The 18,318-nt window shown below is 40.5% G+C and overlaps 1 protein-coding gene across 2 annotated transcripts in view; it reads right to left on the bottom strand.

Annotated features, from left to right (window-relative positions):
* Window positions 1–281: 281 nt before the first annotated feature.
* LOC123962894 (roundabout homolog 1-like) overlaps window positions 282–18,318 on the bottom strand; it is a 77,893-nt gene continuing 59,856 nt past the window's right edge. Inside the window, exons 5-30 of one of the 2 annotated variants that reach the window (XM_046039377.1) lie at window positions 17,795–17,933; window positions 17,565–17,692; window positions 15,575–15,583; window positions 15,101–15,225; window positions 14,830–15,001; window positions 12,340–12,545; window positions 12,181–12,262; window positions 11,926–12,094; window positions 11,655–11,821; window positions 11,374–11,495; window positions 10,338–10,572; window positions 10,011–10,132; window positions 9,708–9,879; window positions 9,196–9,393; window positions 8,485–8,511; window positions 7,667–7,706; window positions 7,320–7,474; window positions 6,839–7,192; window positions 6,630–6,749; window positions 6,409–6,541; window positions 4,367–4,507; window positions 3,807–4,213; window positions 2,502–2,642; window positions 2,188–2,409; window positions 1,956–2,092; window positions 282–1,795 (exon numbers count right to left, since the gene is read on the bottom strand). In XM_046039377.1, the coding sequence (XP_045895333.1) occupies window positions 1,781–1,795; window positions 1,956–2,092; window positions 2,188–2,409; window positions 2,502–2,642; window positions 3,807–4,213; window positions 4,367–4,507; window positions 6,409–6,541; window positions 6,630–6,749; window positions 6,839–7,192; window positions 7,320–7,474; window positions 7,667–7,706; window positions 8,485–8,511; window positions 9,196–9,393; window positions 9,708–9,879; window positions 10,011–10,132; window positions 10,338–10,572; window positions 11,374–11,495; window positions 11,655–11,821; window positions 11,926–12,094; window positions 12,181–12,262; window positions 12,340–12,545; window positions 14,830–15,001; window positions 15,101–15,225; window positions 15,575–15,583; window positions 17,565–17,692; window positions 17,795–17,933 (3,938 nt within the window). In that variant the 3' untranslated portion in view covers window positions 282–1,780. Of the gene's footprint in view, window positions 1,796–1,955; window positions 2,093–2,187; window positions 2,410–2,501; window positions 2,643–3,806; window positions 4,265–4,366; window positions 4,508–6,408; window positions 6,542–6,629; window positions 6,750–6,838; window positions 7,193–7,319; window positions 7,475–7,666; window positions 7,707–8,484; window positions 8,512–9,195; window positions 9,394–9,707; window positions 9,880–10,010; window positions 10,133–10,337; window positions 10,573–11,373; window positions 11,496–11,654; window positions 11,822–11,925; window positions 12,095–12,180; window positions 12,263–12,339; window positions 12,546–14,829; window positions 15,002–15,100; window positions 15,226–15,574; window positions 15,584–17,564; window positions 17,693–17,794; window positions 17,934–18,318 lie in introns of both variants that reach the window. The other variant, XM_046039376.1, reaches the window with a different exon arrangement.

Genomic DNA, 18,318 nt, shown 5'->3' with positions numbered 1-18,318 from the left:
GCTGGACTTTTGGAATATGGAGGATTACGTAAAAGAACCTTCTACACAAGGAGTACAGTTTATTCACATCTCATTCTTTGTCTTGGATGCTTTTACTTTTTCTAAACCAAATCCACTCAAAGTTGTTAAAGCGTTCTATATGTGCATAAGTTACTTTAATCGTTTCTAGGTCTTGAACTAAAAAAAGATTAGTGACTTAAATAGGTTTTCCGTGACTATTTTGTTTTATACTGTTTTGTGTTTTCAGGCAAAATCGGAAAAAAAAGAACCAGGAAACAAAATACTCATCAGACCTTTTTGCTTTAGTTTCAACTTTAAACCACATTTGTAGACACACGTGAAATGAGGGAAAGGAACAACAATCATTTTCATTTTCTTTTTGTCTTTGCTTAGCAATATGACTGTGAGGATGTTGAGTCATCCAGGTCAAGGTCCGTGCCCTGGTTTTTGCCGTTTATTCATGGTTGAAAATCAGCTTTTCATTTGAAACTGCAAAGAGGATAGGTAATATAGAATTAGGTTAAAAGAATGAGTTATAAGATCATTTGTTGTTGTAGCTTACGGAACAGCAATATTTATTCAAACAGACTAGTTAAAGTGACATATTTGTTCCATAATAACTTATAGTATAGGGCTGGACAATATCACCAACATCAATAGCACAGTGTAAATTTATAACAAATAAAGGAACAATATACTGTATATTTGCTTAATACACTAGTGCCTAATAATATTCACTTTCTTGTACTGGCTTTCTGATACTTTAGTCAGGCAATTTTATCTATTGGAAATTGCTATATGAGTGAAAGTGGGTCAGTATCAGATTCATAATCAGTAATTTGATAAATTAAGTGTATTGTCCAGCCCTACTTCAGAAGTAATGGCCAAAGTCAAGGAGACACAGGACTAAATGAAATGGTTTTAGCAGAGAAAACAATAAACGGAACCAGTCCTTGACAAGGCTTTTCATCATCCAAAAGGGAGGACAAAGCAGTCAAAATGATAAGTAAAACATCCTACAGGTGAATCTGCATGCAATTCTCTCAGTACACACAACAGATACGTAGTTCAAATCTGAATGAAAGCAGCTCAAATGTACGCAACTGAATGCACAATCACAATCAACAATCATTTTCTCAGCCTGAAGTGAACTGATGAAATGATTAACAAGACCCCAAAGACTGATGTCCTTCAGACAGAAATTCATATAATAATAATGACTTAGAATAAAATTAAGTGATTGTGCTTTTATAACCAAAGTAGAACAAATAATACAAATACAAGATGTACATCACTTATAAAACATCAACACTGTTATATAAAATTTGAAATTTGAAGCACTTCTGTGGCAGTAAACAATTTCAAGAATTTACAAGATGGCTGGTAATGACTGAATAACAATTACAGTAAAATAACAAGACAACTGACAAGCAAAGATCATGTATGGACCGCATCAAGCAGCCATCATGGACAATATTTGCGTAGACACTCACAACCGCCATCAAATGTGCATTCATCTTACTTTACTGAGCAGCCAGCAGTTCAGGCTCCTGGAAGCTGGTCACCCAAAAAGCAAATGATAAACAGTGCATCCAATTGAAGTCCACAGACTTAAACTTGAGAGCACTTTTTCTTTTTTCCAACACCTAATAAGAAGTTTGAAGTAGAAAACAATAGCATGTATTGTGCAGTATTTTTAGAGTCTTTTTCCATATCATAAAGGTCATAGTCCTCCATCTGAAGCAACTGTAGGGTATTCCTTTTGTACTCTCATTGCTTCTTAGCTTTTCAGGAACTGTGAAAACAAAATAGTGTCATTTTCCATCCTTGCATTTAATGTACTTAAATGATCAGCTAATAGATGTCACACATAATACATATCATATTTGTGTGAAAGACATTTACACCTAAAGCTAACTGATAATTTTATATCTGAATTCTTGATTTTCACTTACCTCTTCCACCTCTCCTGTTGGGGCCACCTGTCCTCTCTGTTTGGTCATAAAACTGGATGAACTGGTATCATCAGGCTCCCTCTGAGCTTGACCTGATGGGAAAGAGGGACGACTGTACAGAAAGATGTCCCCAAATTCTGAAGGAGAGACAAGAAAGAACACATTTTAGTCGGATAGTCACTCAATCACTTATTAAAAAGTTCCAAAGTGTGCAATAAAATCTATCCAGTACCCGAGTGCTGTCGGTTTTTGCTGCTTCCTTTTCCTCCTAGCGGAAACTTGTGCTTGTCCTGGCTCTCTCTCTGCTCAGATGTAACCTCCCTGACCCTGTGAGTCCCAGTGCTGCCTCTTCGACCACGGCCCTCTCCAGAGCCCGCCCGAGGCAGCGTGGCCCCCCTTACTTTATAGTCACCATGGGACATCTGGCTGGAGAAATTCAGAGGCATGCAAGAGTCTGGGGACAAAGTAGAGCACAGAGAGAGATCCAAATGTTAAAGCTGCTAGGAGATAAACAGGGGTAAATCTCATTTTTGGTTCAATCTCTACCATCATTGAAGACATCTTTGGGTTGGTCGCCATGTTGACCAGACTGGTTCTGTTTATGCCTCCTGGGTCTTTTATGTGTTATTGCAGGACTCATGTTGCTGTCTGTGGACATGGGGCTGCTGGGTCTCTGGTGCCGCTGGCCTGAAATTATTACACAGATTTTGCACAAACAAAAAAAGTGTTTAGATCACATAAAATGTTATATACAGTATAACTGAGGTCTGCTTGCTGAACCACGTAGCAGCAAGCCACCTGAGAGGGCACCCGCATGTCACTCAAAGTGGCAATGCCCTTACTTATGCATAACTTTAAGCCTTAATATCATTTAAACTGGTGAGTTATAGAAAACCTCACCCCCCTGTACAGTTGTCATGAAGGGGGGAATTAGTTAAGAGACCAAAACCGTTTTTTTGTACCACCCTGTAAACATGTTTATTTCTGCTGTAAAGTTGGGTATTTTAACATGGCGGTCTATGAGAATTGACTTGCTTCTGGAGCCAACCTCAAGTGGCCATTTGAGGAACTGCAGTTTTTGTCACTTTAGCGTTGACTTCACTTTTCAGTCCTGGGGGTTGCCACTTGATTTAAACCTGGAAAACCAACTTACCATAGAGTTCTCATTCTCTTAAGTCATTAACGTTCCGAAACACTTTTATCTCTTTAGTCATCGCATTGTGCAAAGAAATCAAACAAAGCAGAGAAATATATTATAGCCATGCTATCAGCTATTTGATGATATACACAGTGGTGTTGTGGAGCTAAATATTAACATCAAGAGGCAAACATGGTCACAGAGGCAATGACATTTTAACCTCATGATGTAAAGTCAGGAAATCCCAGAGGTTATTACAATACAATGTCTATATCAATTTTCATAACAATCCATATGATAGCTGAGGAGATATTTTACTCAGAACCATAAATGTCAACCTCATGGTGGTGCTACAGAAAAAGTCATTAGGATACATCTTCCAGGGACCTTGACTAACTGTATCTAATTTCACAGCAATTAATCCAGGAGTTGTCAAGATAATTTACTCAAATCCAAAAATTTCAACCTCATGTTGGCACTACAAGAAAGGTCAAGGGATCACTAAATTCAGTCCTGTAGGATTCATCCTCTGGGGACAATGAATGTCTATACAAAAATGTAATCCAATACAGTAGTTGTCTTGATTTCTCAGTCTGGACCAAAGTGGTGGAGTGAATGACGGCCTAACGATGCCATGCCTAGAGCCATGACACGAGTGTAGCTAATACGCTGGAACACAAAATAAAACCTTTCTTCCCCAGAAACCTTCTCACCTGACTCCTCTGGGTATCTGCACATGCGAAGGCCTACAATATCCCGTGAAGAAGCCACTGCCTGGTTAAAATCGCCATCTGTAAAGAAGGATCCTTCCGAGGTGCTGACAACACTGGACCTGCCTGATGAGATGTTGTCCTCAGATGCTGAGCCCCAGCTGTTAACCATGGACCCTGTGACTGATCTGTCCAGATCACCGGTGCTGGAGGCTGGGGTCTGCTCCAGCCCACGGAGGAGCAGCTTGTGTTGAGAGGGGTGGTGCAGCTGGTGTTTGTGCTTCTGCCAGTTGTGGTGTTGGCTGTAGTGACTTTCAGCAAGCTCTGCATCTGTCTCCTCCTCTGCCTCCTCCTCTGCCTCCTCCTCATCCTCTTCCAATCCATCAGTGTCCATGCGGAGGGGTATGGAGCTGTAGGTGTGTGTTGGGGAAAGAGGGCACGGGTGGCTGGTGATGTGTTTGCTGGAAAGTGCATTAAAAATGTGGTCTTGTCACAACAACAAAAAATTGTAGCTTCAGTTACAAATAGTTTAATGCAGTGTCAGGAAGGTTTACTCTGGTTACCTGAGGTGCTCGATTCCATCATGCAGGCCATTTCTCAGGTCTGCCTGTGGTGATGTGGTAGGTGCGTGACTATAGGACACTTCAGTGGGAGATGAGGCTGCCCCTCTAACTGGTGGAGTAGGGCAGCCCTCTGGATCAAAACTGATGAGAAAAGAACATGCTTGTTTGTTTTTGTAATTAATTTCAATTATATAAAAACTGTTGTCATAGTAAACTGTTCACAACATACTTCTAATTGTGAAGTGGTGACCTTCAGCATCCAAACAACAACAATAATAATAATCCAAACAATTCCCTTAATTAAAAACTCAAACAGTGACACCATTTTTGGTCAACAAAGCAAACATTGTTACATTATTGTTTCTGTGACTTTTTAAGGACTAGAAAATAACACAACTTTAATCACAAAATTTATAAAAGCCCTAAGCAGCCATCCATTCAAATATTTTATTTTACTCCGCTTTTCTGTGATAACGGAATAATTATCTCGAGATAACAAATGTTGTTTTCCAGTGATAACAGGATTATTTTCTTGAGATCTCGAGATAACAATACAGGGGTCGGCAGGTGCGTTTCTTTAGGATATTTTCAGAACCACTTTGAGTGTCACTGGTTAGCTCACTTTGTAGAGTGTAGGACTGGTAAACATAGGGTTACATGTTCAAATCCTGCTTTCAATTATTTTTTTTCTTCTTTTGTGTTTCTTTTATTTATCATCTTCAACAAAGTTTTTATGAAGAGATTCAGGGCAATCTAATCGCACATTTCTCAACGGCTATTTCAAAGGTTCCGAAATAGCTGTCAGGAAATGTGTAACAATAAATGGATTTCCCTTAATGAGAAGCGCAGAAATTTCCTCTGCCTGGGAATGATGGGGAAATCCATAGGTTGATGGATATGGACCTATTGCCAGGACGCACACAGTCCAGCACATGCTTTATTGTGAGCATGTGAAACAGTCTTTTCATAAAAAATGGTTTTAAATGCAGATCAAACATGCAACACTTTGATTGCAAGTGCTGCACTCTACCAACTGAGCTAATCAGTGACAATGAAACCCCCGTTTGAAATTTGAATGGATGGCCGCTTAGGGTCTCCGCACAAATCACCTCATTTTAGAATACATTTGATTACATAAACATTTAAAGCTAAGGCCTTAACCTTTTGTTTGCTGCTGCTTAGAATATTCTAACATAAATTATGCCAGAGAAATATGCGAGGGAGTGAAAAGTGTGCCAACTGACCCCCAGCCTCCCTATACAGGGACGCACTGACAGAAGGTCACCATGACGTCATACTACATGGGGCGAGATACTCGTGTTTTTCGTATTGATTTGAATGGACAGGATAACTGACACACATACTGTATGTCATGGCAGCCACAGCAGCTACACAGTAAACAACAGGAACTAATGCATTAAAACTGCGAAGAAATAAAGAGGAAGAGATGGCATCTGGACAGGCGTTTATAACGCCGATGGATCTGTCTGTCACTGTTAACAGAGGGTCCAGTTTGCACTGATCATGATCAAACACACTCTCTCTTTGTTGTATCCCCATATCCATTTTTCTCCATATCGAGTGAAATAAGTAGTTTATTTATATATAACGGGTTAAATTACTCAATTCTTGCATGTCAGTCAGGAGCCCACTTCAATTGAAACAGGTGAAACATACTGTATCTCAGTTCCACCAATGCAAATATGCTTGTGTGAGTATGATAACTTCATCATGTTATTGTTTTTGCCAGTCAGTTTAACCTGGTGAGCTACAGTATGCTAAGGAGCAAGGCAATATGCAGTAGCTGTAATTTAACATGGCACATTCAGTAATATTGCAAATTTGATATTGTACACTGGATAGTCTGTCGGGAACAAATTAAGCAATATAGTTGGTACAGACTGGAGCATATTTTAGGGAATTTTGAAGTCCACTACCGTAGCTATTTCTTTCAAGACCCCACTTAGACACTACCAACCAAAGGAGGTATGTATAGCTTGTATTGTATGTTGTGTATCGACTGTGTGTATTTTGCCACATACCTCCTTTCCATGGGCAGGCTATACTCACAGTCCCAGGCATTAGCGTGAGGAGGAGACAAGGCTTCTCCCCAGATTATTGCATTATGTTTTGGGATCTTTGGGGCCCTTGTTGCCTTCTTTTGATTTTGACTCCCTGAGAAATGAAATGAAAACATCAAGGTAAACACAGACTGATTGCCTCATTAAAATTCACCACTGTAAAGAGCAGCTGTTGGCCTTACCTGAGGTGCTGTTGCTGCCTCTGTCTGAGCTGTGGTGTGAGCCTCCTGTGCTGTGATCACGGGTCTGGTTGTACGGGATTGTTTTAGGATGGATCACTCCTTCACTTCCTTGCAGATGATCTGAAGACAAAGAAGCAAGCAACTTTGCAGCATTTCTTTTTTCATATATATAAATGTTGTAAAGCAAATCAAGTGTAACCCTACTTTACCTTTATTTATGTTTTGCTCCATTATGTTGTACTGCATCTGTGCTGCCATCTCCTTTGGTATTGGAGGAGGGTTGGGAGGCTGTTTCCAGCAGGGCATGTCCAGAGGCTCTGCTATAGTGCCACTGGTGGCTGCCTTATTTTTAATGCTGGCCTGAATGAGCTGTGTGGTGGCGTATGGGATGGGTTCATATGTGGCTGCTGAATCTCCTCCTGGACTTGCATAGCACAAGCTGGAGTTGGTGAACGTTTTAATATCATTGAGCTTGTTGGAGAGGTTCACATCGCTGTAAATTGCCGTCTCAGAGCCACCCTGTTTGTTTTCTGGATGGTTTCCATAGTTAGCTATGCAATCAGCTGAGGAGAACATGAACAATGCAACACATGAACAACAAGTCACAAAGCTTCAAAATTGCTGGAAGCTGTTTCATTTTTATTAGACTCACAGCATGTATCTCAGACATGAGCTCAGTCTTGCACAAACCTGGTCGGCTGTATGTTGTCATGTTACTGTCACTGGTGCCATTGCCATTATTGCAGCAGTTGATGCTACAGTCTTTGTGATTGGCACATGCATTTGGCCAATTTTCTGGCAGCCACAGCTGGTTTAGAGGCTCGCCCATGCTGAGAAGGCCAGGTCTGCAACAAAGAGCACCACAGTGCTGTCAATCAAAACCTGTGGTTCTCATTTATCGCTGATGAATGAGCATGGGGAGGATTCATGTGGCTCATCCTAGAGCAGGGAGACACCTCCCCCTAGTGTTTCCACAATTTAAGTGCATTTCTCCTGTTAGTCTTCCTATAACACAAAAGAACAAAAATATCACTCACCTGCCAGCACTGCACACAGATTCTCCTCTTTGATATGCGACTGCAAAGAGAAACAGAAAAACATTAAACCTTGATGAGCTGTCAAAAAGAGGATGCGCCAAAAGCAGAGGAAAGCCATGAAAGACTGGTAGAGATTCTAGGCAAAAATCTAAAGTCAAGTCTACACTCATTTCAACACATGCCTCCATCGTTAGAGCACAAAGTCTGACTCTAGGGTTTAATGTGCATGAAGAAAACACAAATAATTGCCTGTGCCTTTACCAATTTCAGCATAACTTGAGAACTGATTCAGAAACATTGTTTCTCCTCCACTACCAGTAAAACATCAAACAAATACAAATTCTCCAGTGGAATGCATTCTACATTTCCCTTACTTAATCAACATTTATGCAAAAGCTCATTTTTGCTTTATTATGATTATCAAAATCCACAATTTGAGTCAACAAATATAGTTAGCTAGTACTGCAATCATATACTGTATAGGTGCAGTCTACTTTAGTTTCTACTTTAGTGAAATAACCATTTCCATTTTAGCTCAAGCTTGATCTTTTACTTCATTCATATCATGTATCATATGATGTTGAGATTTTTGTGAAATCCAATTTACATGTTCTTTTATCATTGTGCAATCATGATGTTGTGCTTCAATACTTTTCCATTTCTATATGTAAATGACCATAAAAAACTGAACTGAACAATCCTCCAAAAAGAAGGCATGCAATTTCATCTTCGGGATGTTTAAAATAATTAAAATATATTAATGTTTAACAATTTACTTGCCAAATATGCTAAATGTAGATCAATCGTACTTTACATACCTGTAGGTGTAAAGGTGAATGACGGCACTGGTGGGACAGACAAAGACAGCGAAGGGGAGTAAGAACTGAAATCATTTCAATTAACTTCAATATTACAGAAGCTATAGGCTTAGTTATTCACACTATGAGGTTTTGTATTGTCTATGCATATACGCTCTGCTTTGTGATGGACATCTCTTCATGTGAAAAATTGAGGTGCACAATCATTTAAATAACCATATGTCATCTGCCTTACTGCTGCCTCTGTTGTCCAGGTGTAGGTTAATGGGGGTGACAGGCAACCAGAGAGAGAGAGAGGGAAATAACAGTGACTTTGTAGGAGACATGGTAATGGCAGGTTGACAGGCCTGTGCCTCTAAGAACTGTGCTGTGTTGAGGAAATGACATGACTAAAGGTCAGCTTTTGACAGCCTGAATAGTTGCAATTTGTTACTGAAGTCTTTGTGTCAGAGGAAGATTAGACCAGAGTATTTTTCACCCTTTGATGTGATCTGCTTATCAGCCTCTGGACAAATTCTTTAATACCACTGAGATGAAGACTGCTGTTTAGTAAGGTGGCAACATGTCAAGGCTTGATCCCTTCCACAATCATTACGACCTTTAAATGTACCCACAAAAGCAGGTGCACACTTGGCCTATATGGTCAGCATCTTGAACATACATACACCTATCAACCTTTCTTAAATATACACACAACAGAGAAACACACACCCTTCCGGATGCCAGTGTACGTGCTGCTGAGGCCACTTCTCTTCTTGCGGTGACGGTAGAGCCACACACTGAAAATCATGAGGACCAACCAGCAGGTGGCGCCAATGCCAGCAATAAATGCCGGTTGCCTCACCACATCTGAGATCTGAGACAAAGTGTCTCTTTCCTCACTGATATCCATCATCTGACCTGCAGAGTCTAACCAGTAAAAGAAGAATGAAAATTAATCAGACATTATTTGTGCATGAAAACAACAGCAGTAATGTGCGGAAAGCATAATTAGAGATTTCAGCGTGTATAAAAATGTTGATATGGCAGCAAAGCATTGTTAAAAAACTATCTGAAAAGCTAAGTAACAACAGGGTAGGCACAATATTGTGCTTTATGTATTTCTTTATGAACACTGTATAGTGAAAAGGTGGCTAAGAAACAGAGGTTTTCACCCCCAGATACTATCACTGTTTTTAGGCCTAGATTTGTGCCACCTTCCCAAACAAACACTCCTCACTCACCTAATTGAAAGAAAGTGACGTCACTCTTGACCCCAGGTCCAGCAGCGTTGCTAGCCGCAACCTCTACACTGTAGCGAATTCCCGGTGCCAGACTGGGAATGAGCACAGAGAAGGTGGAGCCGTCGACCGACTGGTTTACATGATAGCGACTCTCATTACCCAGGCACCAGATCTGTCATGGGGGACACATCCGACAACACAAGAGGCATCATCAGTCTCACAAAGATTTCGTTTACATTGGACACAACTGGATACACTCAGAGGATGGGCACAGGAGAGGGCAGGAGACTTCTTTTTTCTTACCTTGTACTCTTGAATGACTCCAGCCTCCTCCCGTTCTGGAGGCGGTTTCCAAGCAACAAGGATGGCAGTCCCATTGGCATCACTCTTTGTCACTGTAACGCCCTGGGGTGCTCTACTAGGGGCTAGGACAATGAAGCATACAGTTACCCATGCACACATAAACAAAATCTCATCTGATGCTGTATCTGCATGTCTAATAGCTTTGCACACAATAAAAAAAGCAATACCTGACTTCATCCATATAGACAAGAATACAAGTTGCACCAATATTATTCAATGCTAGGCAGCTATTTATAGATACATTTTATACTGTAGAACAAAAGTCACCTTCTTCCAAAGTCCTGACCACCTTCACCTCACTGTCAGCTCCCTGGAACTCATCAAAGAAGGGGCGCACTTTGAACTCGTAGATTGAGCCTCTCTTCAGCTGACCGATCACAACCCCGTCCACCCGTGGGGCGCGTACATCCTGGACACTCCACTGCCCCTCTGGCTGGCCGTGCTCAGCGGACGCCCTGTAAAGCACCTTGTAACCCTGGATGTATGGGGACTGCTGCTCAACCTAGTGGACACGCAGGGATAAAGCACGCTGCATAAATGTCACAGTAAGACCCCTTCTGATCACGAGCAGCTAAACATCTGGGTTAAATCAAAGAGATGTGTAGTTTTTATTACTGTACTGTAACTGAAGTCTGCGGTTCAAAATAATTTCTGCATGTGAGTTAAAACAACACACTTCTAGGAAGTTAGAGCCTCTTATTGTGTTAGAGTGAGTATCCTGCAGGAATGATCTGTAAAATCTCAGTTAATTCCCTCTGCCTTTAGGGTGATACAGATTAATGTTTCCTCATATTGGTACATTTTTACTGTAAACCACAATATGAGATCATTAATAGTTTCCCCTCAGCATGGCTCTAGATAAAATCATGCCAGGAGAGGACTAAGCATTTTCCATTTAAACCACACAATTATGACAAGGGATGCCTCAAAAGATTTCTGTGGAGGCATACACATATCCAAACACACACACACATACACACACACACCCACACAAATTAATTTATGAATTTATTTATTTATTAATGAATGTGTTTAGAACTAAGCACAATTCAGGGACAACATTTCAGGGAGTATAAGTCTTCTCGTAGATAATCTCTAATAAAAACTCTGTCAGCACAGACAGTCTAGATGTTTTTGTTATTCATAACCCCTCAGCTTTTATAGCATATTTTTGACGTACAGTATGTGTTTGCATTTACTGGAAACATTGCACATTTGACCTTTTCCCATATTTACCCTAATTCTGACACAGAGCAAAGATAGCAAGAAAATTTGTGCAGGACAGTTAACATGGTCCCCTTACCATCCACTGCACCCTGACAGCAGAAGATGAAATGACGGTTGGTGTGTGCAGGTGGATAACCACATCTCCCAGCTCCCTCTGGATGTGACGGTGATCCACTCCCTGCATGGTGGAGGTGCTGTCTGTTGGTACAAAGGAAAGGAAAGAAGGAAATTGCAACAATGATGCATTCTTTTGAAATGAAATAACCATGTGTTTTTTCTACAGTTTAAATTGTATTTGTTCAATGTGAAGTAAAGCAAAAGGAAAAAAAGAAAAAGAAATGAAAAGCACACACTGACCCTGTGTTCTGACAGAGTCAGAGATTGGACTCGGGTCACTGAGGCCATAAGCATTCACTGCTCTGACCATAAAGAGGTAGACAGTTGCAGGCCTCAGGTTCCTCAGGACAAAGGTCTGTGTCTTTATATGCTCAGCTACCGTCACCCATCTGCTGCCTAACGTGTAACTGCAGGAAGAGGTGAAGACATGATAACACACAGAGGGAAGTTCCATCAAGCTGGAAAGATTTTATATAAAGTAAGTCGTTAAAACATGCTACATATTTCTGACCTGAATGCCTCAATTAGGTAAGATGTAGGTGTTGCGCCAGCATTGGGGTTTGATTTCCAGGACAGAGTGACAGAGGTACGGCTGATGTCAATCAATTCAGGCTTAGATGGAGCACTGGGAATCAGGTTAGGGTCTACAGGGTGACTGGACTGAACAACAACTCCAAACTCTGCCACAGAGATACCAACAAATTCATTAAAGTACACAGCTTCAGCTGTACATTCTTACAACTACATCTGTATTTGTGTAACCTACCCTCCACCTGCAAGAATGCAGTCCAGGATGCCTCTCCATTGGGGCTAGCAGCTACACAAGTGTAGAATCCTGTATCTCCCAGCTGAGGAGAGGAAGTGCAGTGGTAGTTATTAGTGGGTTAGCTTGGCTCAGTACGGTCGCTGTTACTTCATCGCCTACCTTAGCATAGCGAATCTCCAGTGATCCTGTGTCTGCTACGGACATACGGGAGTCCACTGGAGACACCACCACACCGTCCTTCTTCCAGTTGACTGTAGGGGGTGGAAAGCCAGCTGTTTGGCAACCCAGGACCACTGTGCTGTCCACAGGCACAGTCTGATTGAGTGGACCCTGTCGAATCACAGGAGGAGGGTGGTCTGACCCAGCTAATAAAAAATAAAAATAAAAATAAAAAGTAGTGAAAGACTGCCCCGTGGCATTTTTACATACTGCATACTTAAAACACGTGTGTAGGCTATTTAGTGTTTCAAGCAGATTATGTAATGCATTCACACAGGAAACATTACAAAATAAAGTATAATGAAAAATGCAGCAAATGGCAAAGTCAACAAAACAAAATATAAAGTAATAAGTAGTTTTTGTTAGGTATTCATGAAGTCAGTTATTTAATAAAACATTTGAATTGACAAACAGCTTTACAAAAGCTTATATATATATATATAAAACATATATATATATATATATATATATATATATATATATATATATATATATGTATATTTATATATTTGGTTGGCCTACAGAAACCAATCCAGTTTAAACATGTTGAAGGTTTTGTGGTCATGTTTAGGCAGCTAAAAGAATCTGTTTGAGTTTGTAACATAGTGGTCATTATAAGTACAGTATGGGTAAATTAAGATTAAATTTAGTCCACTGCAGTCTCCCGCATGCCTAAACTGAGGTTACGGAAAGAGCTCATTCTCTGGTGTCGTGCTCATGTGCTTTGTATGCCAAATACAAAGGCAACAGGATTTCTAAACTAAATGTCCATTAAAAGGATAATTATCTTCATGAAAGGTAATAGTAGGAGAGTCTGGTGGTGTAGTGGCTAAGACGATCCCACATAACCTTCTCCGGTTGGTGACCTTTGTTGCGTGTCATCCCCCTCCTCTCTATTCCTGCATTCTCCTGTCTGTATCTCTACTTTCACTATCGAATAAGGGAAAAATGCCAAAAAAACAGTCCACTGTCAACAGTATATAATGGACTTGGAAATTGGGAAGTGATGTTCACATAAGATCAAAGCTATGATGAGAGAGAAATAAAAGTAAGAAAGATGAAAGTAGGGAGAATGAAAATGAAATGCTGCCCAAAAATGAAAGACAGATAAGATGTGAAAGATATTGAGAGGGAAATTGGTAAAGAGAGAACAATAGGTTAAGGTGGCTGTGCAGGCAGTGGAGGAAAAAGAAATCAACTTTTCCCCTCCAGCGGAGAGCAACTAATCGTTCATTCGGCAGTAGGTACTGCTCGAGCCGGCTCCAATCACAACGGCAAAGCCCAACTAATAACAATCCTACTTAGATAACAGAGCTCTGTTTTTTTCTCTCTTACATTTTAAAACCCTGTGGATGGGGGCAGGGGTTCTAGATAAATAAATAAATACAAAATACCAAAAAACAGAAAAAAGGTGATGGAAACGCGCCTTGAAAACTGCCAGAGGTAATGCGGACCAGTTATTTCCATACAAATGCACCACTCCAAATGGGGATGAGAAGAGTGTGGTGGGATAAAGAGAATTTGGGGGAGGGGAAAGTAGGGAGAAGCAGCTACGGGCGAGAGTGCAGTGCTGTAGACCACTGAAAAAATTACATAAAACATGACCCCATCATTTTTATTTCCATTACCTGAAACAGTTTTTTCACTGAGTGGATGCCTCCCATTTCACCACTAAGGTGGCTGCAGAACGCATTACCAGTATGAGCAGCAGATTATCCTTTAGAACTAATAGGGCCACACTGAGCAACTCACCGTGTAGAAGCAGTAACCGTCTGTTGAGCCTGAAGCAATTATCTTCATTAATTTAATATATGTGCACAGTACAATGTTACCTAGACACATGTGTTCATGATCTTATAGGTCATTTAACTGGGAGCTTGTAGACTTTGCTGGTGGTGTATAATTACTGGTGTGGGCCTCCAAGCACATTTAAATTGCTTTTTTTTGAACAATTAACATTTTTTTTAATCACCTAGGATTTGGATGACATCCATATAAAAGTAAATTGAAACAACTATTTCATATGTCAATCCTGCAGTCTTAATTTACAAATATCTAGAATAGAACACAGAATAGATTATTTATTGTACACTTGCAAGTTAGGAAAATATATATTTGGAGGTAAGAGAGATAAGGCCAGACACTACACACAAAGGATACAAAGGTTTTTGAACGCAACATGAGAACAACGTCTCCTGAAATATGTCCCCTGACAGTTAGTAACCAAGGCCAACTACCCCACTTATAAGGGAGGTAGCTCTCAACAGTCTGCAACCAAAACCAGTTTGTAGCCTAATACACCTGCTCAACAAAGGAAAACTACAGCAGCGGCAAGGTAGTCTGTAAGCCAAAAGGCAAAACACTGAGTCTAGAAATGTGCTGAATAAAAGCCCCCGCATCTGCCCTCCATCACTCCTTCCTTTTACTCACAGTCTGTGACCTCCAGCAGTGCTTTGGTAATAACGCTGCCAGCGATGTTGAGAGCCTGGCAGCTGTAGAAGCCGCCATCCGAGCGCTGAACATCGGTAATGGTCAAACTGCCCATCTGGGAGACAGACAGACGGCTAAAGGGCTGTGGTGGCTGGTAAGAGAACAGGAGACTCTGGAGAGAAGAAAGATCACAGAATTAGTAACCCCTTCATATGCTTTATTTGCACTGAGTGGTGATTTAGTGAGATGACAGACTGAGGGTCAATCTCACCTCACTGCCCTCCCTCTGCCAGAAGATAGCGGGCTGTGGGTTGCCAGTGGCCTCACACTGGAAGGTGACCGTCCTACCCACTGCCACCACCTGGTTCCTGGGGCGTATGGCAAATGCTGGGGGCACTGCAGAGGAAGAGAACCCTTAATTACCTGGCAGCCGGACACATTTTACATCATTCCCCATTTCAGAACATCTCAGTATGCATAATAAAGCTCAAATAATGATGATAATAATAATCTAAAAATAAATACAAAATAAATAATAATAATAATAATAATAATAATAATAAGACTGAGTCATTATTTACCTTTTAAATGAAAAAAAACAGCACATTTTCATTCATTTGCCCACACATATCATGAATTACATACTGTATTGGTGGATGGAATTACAGTGCAGATAGGACAATGACTGGAGCTCATGATTTTCTGTTGCTGTCTGATGGTGGATGAGGGGTGGATGACAACTTACCAGTATTGACTACAGGGGAAAAGACACAAAAAAGAGCAGTGTAATGAGTAACGCAGGTACACACAGGCATATGGAACTGCAACGATGCACTCAATAGTATTGGTACAATGAAACTGGTATGAAAGAAAATTAGAGTGTAATATAGGATGCAAGCAAAAATGGATCTGCAAGTACATGATTTCTTACACAGTAGTTTTTTTTTCCCTTTTGGGTAATGATATGTTCTATTTCTATTTGTTTGATTTCCTTTTCTTTCTATAATAAGTCTTCCCAAACCTGCTGTCTGTGAGAAGATTCATTTTATTACATTATTATTCTTCTACAAACAAATATCAGAGGGAAAAAAGTGATTTCAAAAATATGATTTCGCGTTGAGATGATACACATTTATGTATTTTGAAGAAGTAAAATTCTTTTAAAGAAGAAAAATTGACCGACAATGATGATAATGTGATAATAATTTTGGAATGAACGGTCAAACATTTCTTCAGATGCACAGAACTCTAATGGCCATAAAAAAAACAACAACAAAAAACGTTGATTTGCAAGAACAAGGCATGCTGTTTAGCCCCTATTAGACCCAGCAGACTTGTTGGCTCTGGGGTGTGAAAAGTATATGTAATTGCTTGGTTTAAGTTACAGAGGCACCCGGCCTTGAGGCGTATTCGGACAAAGACACAATCCCCTAATGAGGACATAAACCTGTGAGGGGTGAGGATGGAGCATTGTGTCTGGATAGAAGGTAGAAGAGGGATCTGCTCTACTAAATGTACTACAGAAACAACAACACATTTTGAGGTGGGAACTACTGTACATCTTGACTGCTGTAAACTAGATTTATAGTGAAATTTATAGCTAGTTTTGGAACTACCGTGAGAGGATGACTGCGGTTATTGTTCAGCTTTTCAAGGAATGTCTTTAAAAAAGTAAAGCACATGATTTTGCAGAAAGCTGGATTTAAGCACCCTGTCTGAAAAGACATGTATCATTTATAGGCAACTTTATATAATTTATCTAACAGTTTCTCCCAAGTTACTGTCTGAAACAATAGCGATCATTTTAATGAGTGCAACTCTGAACAGCAATTTCATCTCGTACTTGGGACTCCAAAACTTACAATGAGTAAGCTCCTTGGTCTGCTACATCTGTTTCAAATGGCAACTGTTTAATACCAGCCAAATGTTCTAGGTCAATAAAAATAATTCTGTGGTTAAGACTATAGCTATGATTGAGCATGTCTGTTTCCTCCCTTAATACAACTGCTACTCATCTGCCAGTTATTCCCACCCTTCTCCATTCACTGCCCAAATTCAGGTCCCCCTTGAAGCTCGTTTTCTCAGGTTTTTGGAGGGAGAGGAAGACAATATAATGGGAATTATGTCATTTCCCAGCATGCAACCAGCCCTGCCTTATCTTTAATTAAGTCCTACTGTCCTCAGTCTGTGTCACCTACTGTGCCACGGCCGTGCGTGTACGTGTTTATGTGTATATATATGGGTCTGTGTGTGCAATTTTGAGAGGCGTCTTTACTGCTCATTTCTGCCACTGACTTGGACTAAAGGGTGTCATTGTGGCAGGACGGCTCAGACAAAATCAATCCATTTTCTGCGGACATGTAAACATTTACTTTGCATGCTTTCCCCAGTTTATACAGGACATTACTATGAAACGTTCTGTAAACAATCTGTTGCAATGTCCTCAACTGCTTGTTTTTTAGAAGTAGAAACTATTGACCTCATGTCATAAGTGAAAAGGAAAAAAAATACAAGCAAAAACAAGAGAGATAATTCTGCATCTCTGTACTGCCGGCTAATTTGTGACACTACGAGGCGGGATTAGTTTTCCAGTTAGGCTGGAAGAAGCTCTCTTACAAATACTTCTTCCAAGAAAAAGAAAATCTGAGGCTCTGAAAAAAAAAGTGTGTGAATTGTATATAGAAGAGAAGGTGGTGCTGCGGTTAGAGGACATCACATGCGAGGGTTGTACTGACCGTGTACAGTGAGCGTGGCGGATGCTTCAGACTTTCCAACCATGTTTTCCACCACACATGTATAGGAGCCCTCATCTGAAGAGGTCACTTGGCGAACAATCAAGGTATGGTCCTCTAGGATTTCAAATCTGTAAGCAGGACAGACACACATAATCAAGGGATGAAAGAAAATGCTGAAACACCATGTTTGCATGGTAAATTAATGTGTATAGAGGGCCTCTGTGCATTACCTGCCCTTAGGCAGGTCAGAATCATCTTTCCTCCAGCGGACAGTGGGAACAGGGTCTCCTTGAACCACACAGTGGAACTCCACGCTCTCATCTGCCAACACCACCACACTGCTGGGTCGCTTCACAAAGGTCGGGCGCTCTGGAGGGCAGCACAATAACAACACTCAACACTGTATTATCCACACAATCATCACTGTCATACTGTTCATGAGTGCGATCAATATCCGTATAGTTAGAATCTTTGCATAGCTTACGTCATTCACTTGTCTATTCTTGACAAAATCTTATTATAATTTTAAGTTTAAATATGTTCAACCTCTTTGTGTAATTAATGTGGCTTATCTAAACTTTACTGTACCAAGTGTAATAATACATTGCATATTGTCTTTTGATTAAGGGTTTCATTTTGTTTGCATAGTTTTATAGTAACATGCACTTGGCGCAAGGTACTTGTGCAAGGAATTAAAATAAAATAATAACATTTACTTTGTTATCCATGTGATTCAGTCTACTATCTGGTGAGG

Source organism: Micropterus dolomieu, linkage group LG23, assembly GCF_021292245.1.
Source record: "Micropterus dolomieu isolate WLL.071019.BEF.003 ecotype Adirondacks linkage group LG23, ASM2129224v1, whole genome shotgun sequence".
NCBI classification, from domain to species: domain Eukaryota; kingdom Metazoa; phylum Chordata; class Actinopteri; order Centrarchiformes; family Centrarchidae; genus Micropterus; species Micropterus dolomieu.
The sequence above is the reverse complement of the archived record's forward strand: the minus strand, read 5'-3'. Positions and strand labels throughout refer to the sequence as shown.